Source organism: Silurus aristotelis (genome assembly GCF_946808225.1).
Source record: "Silurus aristotelis genome assembly, chromosome: 20".
Lineage (NCBI taxonomy): Eukaryota > Metazoa > Chordata > Actinopteri > Siluriformes > Siluridae > Silurus > Silurus aristotelis.
This window is the reverse complement of record NC_139593.1, coordinates 15,354,143-15,368,975: the sequence shown is the minus strand read 5'-3', so window position 1 is coordinate 15,368,975 and position 14,833 is coordinate 15,354,143. Positions and strand designations below refer to the sequence as shown.

Genomic DNA, 14,833 nt, shown 5'->3' with positions numbered 1-14,833 from the left:
AAAAGCCTCTAGTTTTCTATTAATCTGTCACATTTTCCCATATGTGTTTCTCCATACCTTCCAGTTATTGGGCTCGGAGACAGCTCTGTAACGTAGCTCATAGATGAGTGTAATCCACCCGATTTGGACATGTTGGGCGATTGGGTACTGCCAGGACACAAGGACGGTGTGACCTGCTTCATCTGTGCTCTCGTTCATTAAAGTGTACGTGACGTTGAAAGGTGGATCAATTTTGACTGTGAAACCATGAAAGTGTTAAACATAAATCATGTGGTCTCAATTCAATCATTATACAATCTAAAAAAATATATTTTTGAATCTTACCAATTTCGGCCACATCCAAACAGTGCTCGTTAGAGGTGAAGGAACCACTTCTGCTGTACGCCGTTACATTCATGCAGTACACCTCCCAAATCACTGTGTGCTTTGTGTCAAAGTAACAGCTGTTTGGTCCACCGGTTACATAGTCTGGACACTCTGCTGGAGGCTGTTTACTGTAAAGCAAAGAAAGTTGATGAGTAAGTATAATATTTTAGATTATATATATATATATATAAATGAGAAGGTGTGTCCAAACATTTGGTCTGTACTATATATATATATATATATATATATATATATATATATATATATATATATATATATATATATATATATATATATATATATATATATATATACAGTACAGACCAAATGTTTGGACACACCTTCTCATTCGAAGAGTTTTCTTTATTTTCATGACTATGAAAATTGTAGAGTCACACTGAAGGCATCAAGGGTGCTGCGCCAGATGACCTGGCCTCCACAGTCACCGGACCTGAACCCAATCGAGATGGTTTAGGGGTGAGCTGGACCGCAGAGTGAAGGCAAAAGGGCCAACAAGTGCCAAGCATCTCTCGGGGAACTCCTTCAAGACTGTTGGAAGACCATTTCAGGTGACTACCTCTTGAAGCTCATCAAGAGAATGCCAAGAGTGTGCAAAGCAGTAATCAAAGCAAAAGGTGGCTACTTTGAAGAACCTAGAATATGACATTTTTCAGTTGTTTCACACTTTTTTGTTATGTATATAATTCCATATATAATTCCACATGTGTTAATTCATAGTTTTGATGCCTTCAGTGTGAATCTACAATTTTCATAGTCATGAAAATAAAGAAAACTCTTTGAATGAGAAGGTGTGTCCAAACTTTTGGTCTGTACTGTATGTATATACACAATCAAGGGATTAACACCAACAGCTCTATTTTTAGTAGAGAAGTGGCACAGGTGCAGTTCATTCACACACACACACACACACACACACACACACACACACACACACACACACACACACACACACACACACACACACACACACACACACACTCTCTTTCTCTCTCTCCCTCCCTCTCTCTCTCTATCTCTCTCTCTCTTACTTGTTGATAATGTAATAATTATTTTGTAACCGTAAACCTATCACACTACTTGATCTGTGTGCATGACATAGAGAATGCAGAATTCTAGATCCCATGACCCCCATATATAAAACTATAATTTTGTAACAAATGTAAATGTTTTCATGCTTTAAAATCTTTAAATCTTGCACTGCAAACTTGAAAGGAAACTCTTCGTTCGTTTACCTTATGTAGTGGTAGACAACTAAAACCGCAATAACTATATCGATGTCCAAATATTTCTGAACCTGGCTGTGGTCATTTTCATTCTATCCTTTTATTATATATTATATTTAATACTGTTATATATCTGAGTAATATTAAAGAGCAGCCTGCACTGCTGCCTTAGTTTAAACATTATTCCCAGCCTTACCCAAGGGTGTAGATGAGCTTGTATGTGATGTTGTCATCACCCTGGAGACTGTTGTCAAGGGGATGCCACCAGCAAGTAAAGGTTTCCATGTTCGGAGAGCGGCAGTAATATATGTATGGCCTTGGGCCATCTGCAGAAATAACGAGGTGAATGAGCATGCAGACATGAGAACTGCTGAAAAGGTCACTGGAATTCTATCATCAAACGTGTGGCCCCATGTGGGAGCCTGGTCCATTTTATTCGGGACAGTCGACTTCAAGTCCAACCTGATTCACTTTATATAGACCATAACTTTCATAAACGGACAGTTACGAGGCTTCATAAGCAGAAAGATTTTTTTATGTGCTGACATTTACAGACTCTTACATCATCAGAGCCACTCAACCTGATTATCCTGAAATAAGTAGGGGACTTGTAGCATTAGTAAGCTTTCAGGATATAACCAATCATTAGCTTCCAAATGCTCCAGGTTCAAAACAATATCTTAAGTCCACTGCTTCATCTAAATCTGTTCATCAAAACAAATTTAACCTTATTCTGTAGCCCACGGCTATTAAAGAAAGTGAAGTTTAGTATACAGTAGCATGCAATAAAAAGGAAAATATCATATAAACAAAATGAATGATTATCTAACAGTGGGTCTAAGATATAATAATGATGTTAGAAACTCTATACACAGGTATGCACTTATAATGACTGCCAAGTCTGACACTTTTAAGCATTTTTTCATTCTTAAAACCTACAGGCTGAACCAGTTTTGTATAAGTGCTTGTTAATGCTTAATATATGTGTCAGCTGTGAGACTGCCACCACTTTCACGTAATCTTTCTTTAAACTTTCAGATATAATGAACACAACTAAGCAATTATGACAGTAATGTACAAGAGCTTTGGATGATCAGGGTTTCCAGGGAAACATTTTTTATGTTTCCTATATCTTGGTTAAAGAAAATAACCCCAAATAAGAAGTTTGTCAGGTTGGTTAAATCTGGACATAAGCACTGAGACATGATTTTTTTTCCATATGTGGTTTTTCCCCAAACTGTTAACACAAAGTTGGAGGCACACAATTGTCCAGAATATCTCTGGATTCAGTAGCATAAAATTCTCCCTTTACAGACCCAAACCTGTTCCAGCATGGACAATGCCCCTGTGGATGAAGCCAGCTCCATGAAGAAATGCTTTGCATGGGTTGGGAGTAGATGTTGAGTGGCCTGCTATAGAGCTCTAAACTAAACCCTATTAAACCAATTGTACCTGATTTTACTTAAAACCATATGGCTAAATGAGCACAAATCAGAAGCAAACTCACAAAATATAGTAGAGAATCATCCCCAGTATCATCCCTGAAGACTGGAGGTTACCATAACAGCAAATAGAGACTAAATGAAATAGCATGTTTATATCCAGCAACAGGTTTGGGCCTCCTAGATCACCAACTTTGTGGTAACAGAACCAAATATAGTTGGAAAAGTCAGCTGTCCCAATCCATTTATCCATAAAGTGTATTTAAACACATAGAGTCCTTGCATGTTGACATGAACAGTTCATTTGAAACTAAAGTTCACAGTGATATGCTGAAGAACAAATTATAAAGAAGGCAAAGCAAATACTAGTGGAATAGTAAATTGGTATTGAGCATCAAATAGAACTCCACTAATTTGTGTTTCTCTGTATAGGTTTGGAAACCTCATGTTAAAGAAACATAAGGAAAATTAAAAGGTTTGGTATGGAAATTGTTACACGATTACCCTGAGCTGATAGAAAACGCACACACATGCTTTGTACGCAAATAAAAGAAGAAATGTTCCTGGGGTGAAGGACTGCAGAAGCACTGCGCACACATTCCTGTAAGATTATGACTAAGACTAAAGGCCGCTGCATAATATTCAATTCGAGCCACCTTGAGAGTTTGAATGTCTTAATTTGAGCATTAAGTTCAATTTAAGTCAAAATGACCAATAAATATCAACCGTTAACAAACGTGAAGCAATATGCTTTGCGTGCTTCTTATATACAAAATTCCAGTTACATAAAAATAAATTTGTCACATAGTTAAGGATCATTTTGGCCTGAAAGGAAGAAGATCAAAAGAAAATTAAAGGAACCTAACACACTTAATGAACAATTACGACAGTGTTTTCGGGGGAATATCACAGTTGTAATAAATCTTGTATTTGGAAACATTTGTTCTTTCAGGGCAAATTTACATTTCATATTTCAAACCACTCCTTTGATGAGCATATGTTCATTTGACAGTACGTTTCAGGAACAAATACTGTGTAAATGTATTTCACCCTCCCTTTCCTGATTTCTTCTTTTTTCGCATAAATGTGGGACAAATCATTTTTGCAGAACAAAATTTCATACACAAAAGACAACCTGAGTAACAGAAAATACACTAATGATTAATATACTAATAATAAGTCATTAATATGAGTGTTCACATGACTTGATATACCCTGGTGTGATTACTGTCAGTTCTGTTTAATCTGAACATCCCTTCAAATAGAAACATTCCAGCAATGTAAATAAATCTGAAAGAAATTGCGAAAATCTGCGCTCTACTGTATGTCACGATAAAAACTTTTCACAGGAGATGATAAAAAAGTTCTAAAACCATATCAGTCTAAAAAGGGTTACAAAGCCATTTCTAAAGCCACTGGATCAGAGCCATTATCTCTAAATAGAGTAAACCTTGAACAATGCTGAAGGTCTAACGAAATTCCTTCAAGAGTACACCAAGAACTATTCAAGGATCAAGGATGATACACTATATATACTTTAACCATGTCTCTATTTTTTTATATATATATTTGCACACTTCTTTTTTCTTTGCTGCTGTAACTTTGAGAATTCCCCACTATGGGATAAATAAAGGTATATCTTATCTTATCTTTTCTCTCATGATCAGGAGGAATTGTAGTTTCTTTTATTCAAATACTGTGTCAGGTTTTATGATTTATGATAGATACTGACATGTGCACACTTATAAGAAAACATCTAGTTAAGACATGTTTTATTTAGACTTATATCTCACTACAGTATATCTCAGTTAATAAGTGATGGTAAGCATTGAACAATGATGATTGAAAAAAAACATTTTCGGGGATCCATTGACCCGTTAGCTATTTTATCTCCACATATACAATTACAGTAACAAGTAACATAGGATTTGAAACAGGTAAACTGCCTGTAGAGACGAAACAGTATTTTAGATAAAAATCCTCATATTTCTGGTTAGAGGCTGCTTTCTTTTGAAACTTTTTTTCATGTCTTTTCTTACCTCCTCTAATAATGAAACTTTTACGAGATGTTTGTCTTAAACTCATGCTGAACCTGAAGTGTCTATATTATGTTTACTGAAATGGAACAGTGTGTATATTTAAATAGTGACTCTTAAAGGCCAAACCACATAGTCAATATTACATTTTCCTTGTGATCCGGTAGCAACTCTTTCACAACCCGGTACTTAGTCACAACCCTGTGGTTGGGGACCTCTGTCTTATCTTATTTTCCAAAAACAGCTTGTAGGTAGCTGTTGTGAAATCAATATATAATGTCAACAAATGAAAACTCATGATCAGGGATTGTAGCCATTTTATACATACATACATACATACATATACAGAGTTTTTAACTTACCTTGGCCTGATTCACCTCCATCATGGGCTACAGTATGTGAGAACTCTGGGGAAGCTCTAGCATGGCTCCACCAGTAAAGTAAGAGGAGCAGGAGCTGCAGCATTCCTCCTCAAACACTGATAAGTCCTGAAATGAAAAAACATATACAGCTTAGCTTTGCTATTCAGCCTTGTTCATGTTCAATTGGATTCATACATCATACGATATATTGGTATGCTTTGAATCATGAGCAGTTCCTTTTCTTTTTCATACAAATCTCTTCTCATCCTTCTGGTACAAGTTGGTCTTTATCTCATCCGTTCACAGGACGTTGTTCCACCTATAACAATGGTTCCCTTTTAGGAACTCTAGCTGCGTCCACAACTTTTTGGGAACCCTTCCGCAAGGCGAAGTGGCGACTGAGGTCATGGGGCTTGCAGATCCAGCGCTCTCTCTCAGGGTTCGGAAGCACACCTTTTGGCGTTTTTTCCCCCTGTGTGGAGAGCGCTGCGCTCTACCTTGCTACCTCCAAGGAGGGGGAGGGGATGGATGTCGGCGAATCCGCTGACACCCCTTCTTAGCCAGGCCTTTTCCAAGGAGCTCCTGAAGGTAGTTACTCATGCTGTCACCAAGCTAGATATTGCATATACATTTAATGTAATAAGTTCTGTTATTCACCCTGAACGTACTCGCCCTGCTATCAATTTCAAAGATTGTTGTGAAAAATTTATAAATTATTTTGTTGACAAATCACATCAGTAAGACAGGGCCTCATATGACAGGTTCCTGAGAGCACTGAGGCTCTTTTATGCTTATCAGTTTTTGAATATTTTGATCCTGTTTCTCTCTTCACTCCAGACACTGTTTTTTTCCTCAAGGCCAACATCATCCCCTTTAGATGTAGTACCAACCAGACTACTAAAAGAGGTTTTCAGTTGCATGGGTCCCTGCCTTGTAGCCTTTTTTATTGATTGTCTTAGGTTGGGGTATGTGCCAGATGTTTTTAAACATGCTGCCATCACTCCATTAAAAAAAACAAACACAAATCTTGACCCTTCTGTTTTAGCTAATTTCAGACCCATTTCACATGTACCCTTCCGATTTAAAATACTAGAGAAACTTGTATTTTAGCAATTAAATTTTTTTTTAATGAAAATTCAATTCTAGATACATTTCAATCTGGATTAAAAACACATCATAGCACTGAGTTTGTTCTATTAAAGATTCACAATGATATAATGCTTGCAAGAGATAGTGGCTGCCCAGTTGTGTTGATAATTTCTGACCTTAGAGCAGCCTTTGATACCATAGATCATAAGATTCTCATCTCTCGGCCAAAAAAACTGGTTGGAATTTGGGGTACAGTTCCTGATTGGTTCACGTCTTACATGTCAAATAGAAGTTTTTCTGTGAGATGGGGTGACATCTCACCCTCGAGCATCCCTTAACTCTATGGTGTACCACAGGTATCGATACTTAGCCTGGTGTTGTTTTCCCTATATATGTAATCTCTGGGTAAAATCATTAGAAAACACAATATCTTATTTCACTTCTATGCTGATGACATCCAATTATATGTTCCTTTAAAACCAGATTCACTCAGTGCGCTCCAGTCCCTGTCCGGCTGTTTTACTCGCATTAAACATTGGCTGAGTAGAAATTTTCTTAATGTTTTAAAGTCTTAATGAGAATAAGTGTGAGTGTATACTTTTTTAGTACGCAGGAGCAGCCTAATTTTTACCTTAGGGGTCTCACACCAGAATTTAAAAAAGAGGTTCGCAACCTAGGCATCATATTTGACAGCAATTAGAATTTTGCGAATTAAGTAACCTCAGTTGTAAAAACAACCTTCTTTCAACTCAGGTTCAAGATGCTCACCCTGAAACAGGTCGTGTCCCAAATCAGGTCCAAGGACTGGTTTGTCACGATAGATCTCAAAACACTTATTTTCTCATCCCGCACCTTCACAAAGTGTGTGGATGTGACTCTGGCTCCGCTGAGACTCCGGGGCATCCGCATATTGACTATTAACTATATTGACGACTGGTTTATATTAGCTCATTCAAAGCACCTGGTGACCCGGCATCAAGATGTCATTCTCGCACATATAAAGAAATTAGGGTTAAGACTGAATAGTTGAAGGCTGAGGGCTCAGGTGCGATCCAGTGTGCCTGTATGGGACATGGCCATTGTCCTGGAGGCCCTATCTGAGCTTCCCTATCTGAGCATCTAATTTTAAGCTGCCCTTAAAATCTTTCACAGTCGAAACTGTGTTCCTACTGGCCATTTCCTCTTTGAAAAGGGTTGGGGATCTTCAGACCCTTACTGTGGTTCCTTCTCTTCTGGTGTTTTCTCAAGGCATGGCAATTGCCTTTCTCTACTCAAGACCAGGGTGTGTTCCCAAGGTGCCCTTAGTTGTCCCGTGACCAGTCGTGCTCCAGATATTCTACCCTCCTCCTTTTCAGACCCCCCGACCAGAAGAAGCTTAACCGGGTGTGCCTGATCCGAGCACTGGACACATGAGTCCACAGAACTGCTGTGTGGAAAAAGTCAAACCAGCTGTTTGTCTGCTATGGTTCATATAAAAAGGGGTTTCCTGCCAATAAGAAGACCCTCAATAGATGGGAATAGGACTGTGGATGCTAGCCACTCCTCTTATGAGTCCTCTGGTCTCCCTGCTCCTTTCGGGGTCAGCGCGCACTCCACCCTGATAGCCTCTAAGGCCTTGTCCTCTGGGGTATCTCTTCAAGACATTTGCAATGCTGCAGGCTGGTCCACCCTGCTGAACTTCATCAGGTCCTATAGCCTTGACCTTAGTGCCATTCCTGGCCCCTCTGTCTTTGGACCTAGACGTGCCCATCGACACTAGGCAGAGATTAGTCAGTCTAGCGGTATTGGACACTTGTTCCCAAATCGTTGTTGATGCAGCTTGAGTTTCTGAAAGGGAAAGTCTCGAGGTTTACGTATGTAATCCTGGTTCCCTGAGGGTACAAGACGCTGCGTCTTCATCCCTGTGAGCACTTCCTTCACTCTCCAAGCTAGCGCCGTCTCCATTGAATGTGTTTTTATAGCTTCCTGGCCATGACGTCACCCCACCAGCGCCTTCCATTGCACAGATTACACACATAATTCAAAGCGTCGTCACATGGAAGCGATCCCAAAGCTTTGTTCGTCTCATTTACTCAGGGAACAAGGGTTACATACGTAACCTAGAGATGTTCACATCTTGTGGCAAATGCTCTGTATTTACTCTGGTGAAGTCTTGAGTTTTTCTTCAACAGTTAAATAATTATTCGGTCATGCACTACAGTGGTTTTGATAGGATCTTCCAGGCTTTTTGGGATTTATAAGCTCACCAATGTATTTATTCTTTCTACAATGTACCAAATTGTTGATTTGGTCACATTTAGTATGTTTGCTAGTTCCCTAATAGGTTTGCTTTAAATTTTCAGCCCAATGAGGGGTTGCTTTACCGGAAGAGAAAGCTGTTGTTTATGAGTAGGTATAATTGAACAAATTTCACCTGTTTTGATTTTTTAAATGATTCTGACGATTTTCTATTAATATTTTATGAACATAGACTAATAAACATAAACACAGATTATTAAGCCATAAAAATATTACAGTGATTTTGCATATTTAAATGAGGCAGAAAGAAAGATTTATAAAGTGAATTAAACTTGAGCCAAGATCAGATTTGACTTTTAGTATCAATTCATCGGAATAAGCCACTTACTCGTGTGACTTAATACAAGACTCAAGGTGTTTGACCAGAAATCAAAATAGTATCTACAGTAAAACCCCGTTGTACGAGCAACCTATTGTACGAGCAAACGGAGATACGAGCAAACTTGCTTGCAAAACTTTACAATATTTCACAAGCAAATTTCGAAGGCACGAGCAAACCCACGCTGCCGGTTCCCCGTTTTCGGCGGAGGGTCGCATCAGTCTCTTGGTTAATGGCGTATCACTCAGTTGCTTTCGTTGTGCAGCAAAAACTTTACTTTTTTAATTTTATATTTTGCAGCAAAAACTTAACTTTTTTAATTTTATATTTTTATTTCACTAGAAATCTTGAACCCAGCCATTAGGGGGGCACAACCCAGCCATTAGGGGGGCACAAGCCAGTGTACTCTTAGTGCCGGTCCCAAGCCCGGGTAAATGGGGAGGGTTGCGTTAGGAAGGGCATCCAGCGTAAAACATGTGCCAAATCAAATATGCGGATCACAAATGAGAATTTCATACCGGATCGGTCGAGGCCCGGGTTAACAACGACCGCCACAGGTATCGTTAGCCGACAGGGTACCGGTGGAAATTGGGCTACTGTTGGCCGAAGGAGGAGAAGGAGAGGAGGAAGGCGTCTACAGAGACGGCAGAAAAAGGAGCAGTGTAGGAGAGTAGAGGTTCGGGTTGGTACTTTAAATGTTGGTACTATGACGGGAAAAGGGAGAGAGATAGCTGATATGATGGAGAGGAGAAAGGTAGATGTGTTGTGTGTTCAGGAGACCAAGTGGAAAGGGAGTAAGGCCAGGAACATTGGAGGTGGGTTTAAACTGTTTTATCATGGTGTGGATGGGAAGAGAAATGGTGTAGGGGTGATTCTGAAGGAAGAGTACAGTAAGAGTGTAGTGGAGGTGAAGAGAGTTTCTGATAGGGTGATGATCGTGAAGGTGGAAGTTGAAGGGATGATGATAAATGTCATCAGTGCCTATGCTCCACAAGTTGGCTGTGAGATGGAGGAGAAAGAAAGATTCTGGAGTGAATTAGATGAAGTGGTAGATGGTGTACCTAGGAAAGAACGATTGGTGATTGGGGCAGATTTTAATGGGCATGTAGGTGAAGGGAACAGAGGTGATGAGGAGGTGATGGGTAGGTATGGTTTTAAGGAGAGGAATGTGGAAGGGCAGATGGTGGTAGATTTTGCTAAAAGGATGGAAATGGCAGTGGTGAACACGTATTTTAAGAAGAAGGAGGATCATAGGGTGACGTATAAGAGTGGAGGAAGGTGCACACAGGTGGATTATGTTCTGTGTAGGAGATGCAACCTGAAGGAGATTGGAGACTGTAAGGTGTTGGCGGGGGACAGTGTAGCTAGACAGCATCGGATGGTGGTCTGTAGGATGGTTTTGGAGGCGAAGAAGAAGAGGAGGAAAGTAAGGTTTGAAAGTAGAATAAGATGGTGGAAACTGAAGGAGGAAGAGTGTAGTGTGAGGTTCAGGGAAGAGGTCAGACAGGGGCTTGGTGGTGGTGAAGAGGTGCCGGATGATTGGGTAACTACTGCAGGAGTGATGAGGGAGGCAGCTAGAAAAGTACTTGGTGTGACATCTGGAAATAGAAAGCAAGACAAGGAGACGTGGTGGTGGAATGAGGAAGTGCAGGAGAGCATTAGGGGAAAGAGGTTGGCAAAACAGAAGTGGGATCGACAGAGTGATGAGAAAAGTAGGCAGGAGTACAAGGAGATGCGGCAGCAGGTTAAAAGGGATGTGGCGAAAGCCAAGGAAAAGGCATATGAGGAACTGTATAAGAGGTTGGACACTAAGGAAGGAGAAAAGGATTTATACCGATTGGCCAAGCAGAGGGACCGAGCTGGGAAGGATGTACTGCAAGTTGGAGCAATAAAGGATGGAGAGGGAAATGTGTTGACTAGTGAGGAGAGTGTGTTGAGAAGATGGAGGGAGTATTTTGAGCAGCTGATGAATGAGGAAATTAATTGAGGTCAGACAGGAGTCTCCCTGGACTATGATGTTTGCAGATGATATTGTGATTTGTGGTGAGAGTAGAGAGCAGGTTGAGAAGAGCCTGGAGAGGTGGAGATATGCGCTGGAGAGAAGGGGAATGAAAGTCAGTAGGAGTAAGACAGAGTACATGTGTGTGAATGAGAGGGAGGGCAGTGGAGTGATGCGGTTGCAGGGAGAAGAGGTGGAGAAGGTGGAGGAGTTCAGGTACCTGGGGTCAACAGTGCAAAGTAATGGAGAGTGTGTTAGGGAAGTAAAGAAAAGAGTGCAGGCAGGGTGAGTGGGTGGAGAAGAGTGACAGGAGTGATTTGTGATAGAAGAGTATCTGCAAGAATGAAAGGGAAAGTTTATAGGACTGTGGTGAGACCTGCGATGTTGTATGGATTAGAGACAGTGGCATTGAGTAAAAGACAGGAGGTGGAGCTGGAGGTAGCAGAGCTGAAGATGTTGAGGTTTTCGTTGGGAGTGACGAGGATGGACAAGATTAGAAATGAGTTTATTAGAGGGACAGCCCATGTAGGATGTTTTGGTGACAAGGTGAGGGAGGCAAGATTGAGATGGTTTGGACATGTGCAGAGAAGGGACATGAATTATATTGGTAGAAAAATGCTGAAGATGGAGCCACCAGGTAGGAGGAAAAGAGGAAGGCCAAGGAGGAGGTTCATGGATGTGGTGAGGGAAGACATGCAGGTAGTTGGTGTAAAAGAGGCAGATATAGAGGACAGGGTGGTATGGAGACGGATGATCCGCTGTGGCGACCCCTAATGGGAGCAGCCGAAAGAAGAAGAAGAAGATTTCACTAGAAATCTTGAAAAATGTCTCCCAAGTAAATCAGTGATTGTGCTATGAAAACGAAAGTAAATAGAAATACCATGGAAACCGAGGAGGTTACGAGCGGTTACGAGCGTGATGTGCGTCTCACACTCGCAATCAAACACTACCACTAAAGTTTATTTTGCAAAAACACGTACTCGCAGTAACTGGGAAGTAATCCAGTGGTGCGCGGTGGGAGCGCGGTCCACTAGTCCAGAACTGGATGAGAAGCAGTCTGTGTAATATCCAAAGGAGCGCGTAGGAGACGCGCACCGCTGACCACAAGCACGGGAGAATCATGACATGTACAGCCAAACCATTGATAATAACGGACAGCGAGTGAGGGTGAATGAGGGGTTTATATATGGTTGGGTGATGAGTGCTAAACGAGAGTCAGGTGTGTGATTAGTAAGAGCAGCTCCGTAAGGGCGGGGCACGCACGGTAGAAGAATCAGGGAGCTCCCTGACAGTAAGTGTTAAATTATGTTTACATTACGGTAATTTGCGGTGTATTTGTTTGTTAAAATAGGCTACAATTACTTTTTAAGTGCAGAAATAAGCGATTGAATGAGATCTCGGAATGGATTAAATCATTTTACATTCATTCTTATGGGGAAAATCAGTTCGAACGTACGAGCAAATGGACCTACGAGCATTTTCAAGAACGAATTATGCTCGTACAATGGGGTTCCACTGTAGTAGTTTCATAATAAGTAATGCTGCCAGAATCATACGCATCTGTATACAGCAAGTGTGGAGCAAAATCTGAGTTACAGCAGTTTCAGCGAGGACAAAAATACATTTTTACCTTCTAATCAGCACCAACAAATTTGATGACTATAGCCTCACACTAAAAACTGGAACATACCTACAAAGCCTCCACATAATGTTTTTTTTTATTTATTTTTTTTTATTACCTGAACTCTGAATGGTGTCGGCTCATACCGAGCACTGAATTACATGCAAAAACACTCAAAGCTGATTATTATAACCAGTGGTTTAAAATCTGAGTGAAAAAAACAAGCATAATTTAATGGATTTTCCAGAACATCTATCAAATTATAAAGATTGAGAAAGGATTATACACCAGACCCAGCTAAATACATTAGCATTCACATATGGCCTAGCTTGTAATGCTTATGCCTTCTAAATAACAAACATACATCCTAAATGAGGACTTTTGCTGCCTTGCTAGACTCCACTAATCAATTGTTCAGTCATTATAATAAGACCAAGAAGAAAAGTTGTTCTCTGAAAGTTGTTCTTCTTTGCTCAGTGCCATAATCATCTGATTGTAGATGACAAATGATTTGTTCTTGCTCTAATACTTTAAGCTACCGGAGATCCCGAATAGACGAAGATTCCATACTTCGATAGAAGGAGCCTGATTCGACTAACAATCTCACAGATTTCACATAGAACTATCGGTGTTCTCCCAATAAGTTAATATACTATAATACACTATAATATATATTATGATAATGTTGTAAATTTAATATGTGAAAAAAAAACATTCAATAAATATTTGTATTTGTTGTTTTTTAGGTTGATTCATCCAAAATATTTGTAAACATTTTTTTCTTTATCTTTGTGTGATGTACATCGTGACAATCGTTAAAATGAGGAATCAGCTCTCCAGTGTTCTGTATTGTTTAAAGAATATAATCACACTCTTGATGTCACACAAATGAGGATGGGTTCCACTTTTGAGTCTGGTTCCTCTCAAGGTTTCTTCCTCATGTCATCTAAGGGAGTTTTTCCTTGCCACCATCGTCATGGCTGCTCCTCAGGGATAAATACACACCATTCACCTTAACTCTTAAATTCTGTAAAGCTGCTTTGAGACAATGTCTGTTGTGAAAAGCGCTATAGAAATAAACTTGACTTGAATCAACTATCAGTCGACTATGAGGAGACTTGACAATTTGACTATGTAAATCGTTAATTGGGGACACCCTCCACTCCACACAATAAGCATCCCATCATCCCCAACGCAGGCCTCCATCCATTTTACACAGATTCTTAAAGCATGTCTTTAGTTTGGCTAGAACACAACTCAGACAGTCATATATATTTTCCTACAATAAGCATTACTCCCAGTCTCACAGGGGTTAACAGATTAAGCAAGAATCATAAACAAGCAAATTCATTCGATACATTTGGTAAAAGGTCTTTAACCATACCCAATAATGCCTCCATTTTGACAAGGAATATTCAAGACAAGATCTTGTTTTTATCATGGATTTGATTGCTCTTGAGTCTGTCACAAGAGTTTATCACAAAAGGCCTGCATTCACTGCAAATAACATTCAATTTTTTTTTTATCTTTTAAAACCATGGTTTAGACCAACTCAAAGCAGACATCCTGTTTGTCAAAAAAAAAAAAAAAAAAGAAACACCAATTGCTTTTGGTGAAAGCAACTGAATGAATCCAGATGCCATGGCAAATATAAACATGGCTGGAAACTGGACCATAACAAGCCTTTTATAGGAGGTTTGGTTTTCAGATTGATGATTCAGGAAGGTTATAAGGCTGTTTGCACATATTTTTCTGATCTTTAAGTTTTAATTATTCAGAAAAGAAGCGCATATTTGGATTGAACGAATTTGCATATTTACTTAAGGAATTCTAAATGATATATGCACATTCAACTTGTACTAAGTACACTAAGTGCTCCTGTGTGGGAAATTATACTTGTGGTTAGAACATTGGACTTTTGACTTTAAATCCCAACATTAACAAGTTGCCACTGTTGGTTAAGCCCCTGAATTTTACAGGAAATTTGGATATTTACTGGAAAAGTACTGGAAATTTTCCACCCCTTTGCAAACCTAGGAAAAACAAAGCGTTTAACA

The 14,833-nt window shown here is 39.7% G+C and overlaps 1 protein-coding gene and 1 long non-coding RNA gene across 3 annotated transcripts in view; one reads left to right on the top strand and one right to left on the bottom strand.

Moving 5' to 3' along the window:
* Nucleotides 1–14,833, bottom strand: part of crfa4 (cytokine receptor family, class I receptor 4) — a 49,710-nt gene that overhangs the window by 12,238 nt on the left and 22,639 nt on the right. For both annotated transcript variants that reach the window (XR_014530387.1, XM_083522391.1), the window contains exons 2-5: nt 5,451–5,576; nt 1,807–1,936; nt 325–494; nt 58–236 (exon numbers count right to left, since the gene is read on the bottom strand). Coding sequence is in view for 1 of the 2 variants with exons in the window: in XM_083522391.1 (XP_083378517.1) it covers nt 58–236; nt 325–494; nt 1,807–1,936; nt 5,451–5,553 (582 nt within the window). In the remaining variant the exon portion in view is untranslated. The remainder of the gene's footprint in view (nt 1–57; nt 237–324; nt 495–1,806; nt 1,937–5,450; nt 5,577–14,833) is intronic.
* On the top strand, nt 5,625–14,373 carry LOC310715829. The gene is made up of 3 exons (XR_014530404.1): nt 5,625–7,099; nt 8,124–9,223; nt 12,677–14,373. It is a non-coding gene; the product is annotated as an uncharacterized lncRNA (long non-coding RNA).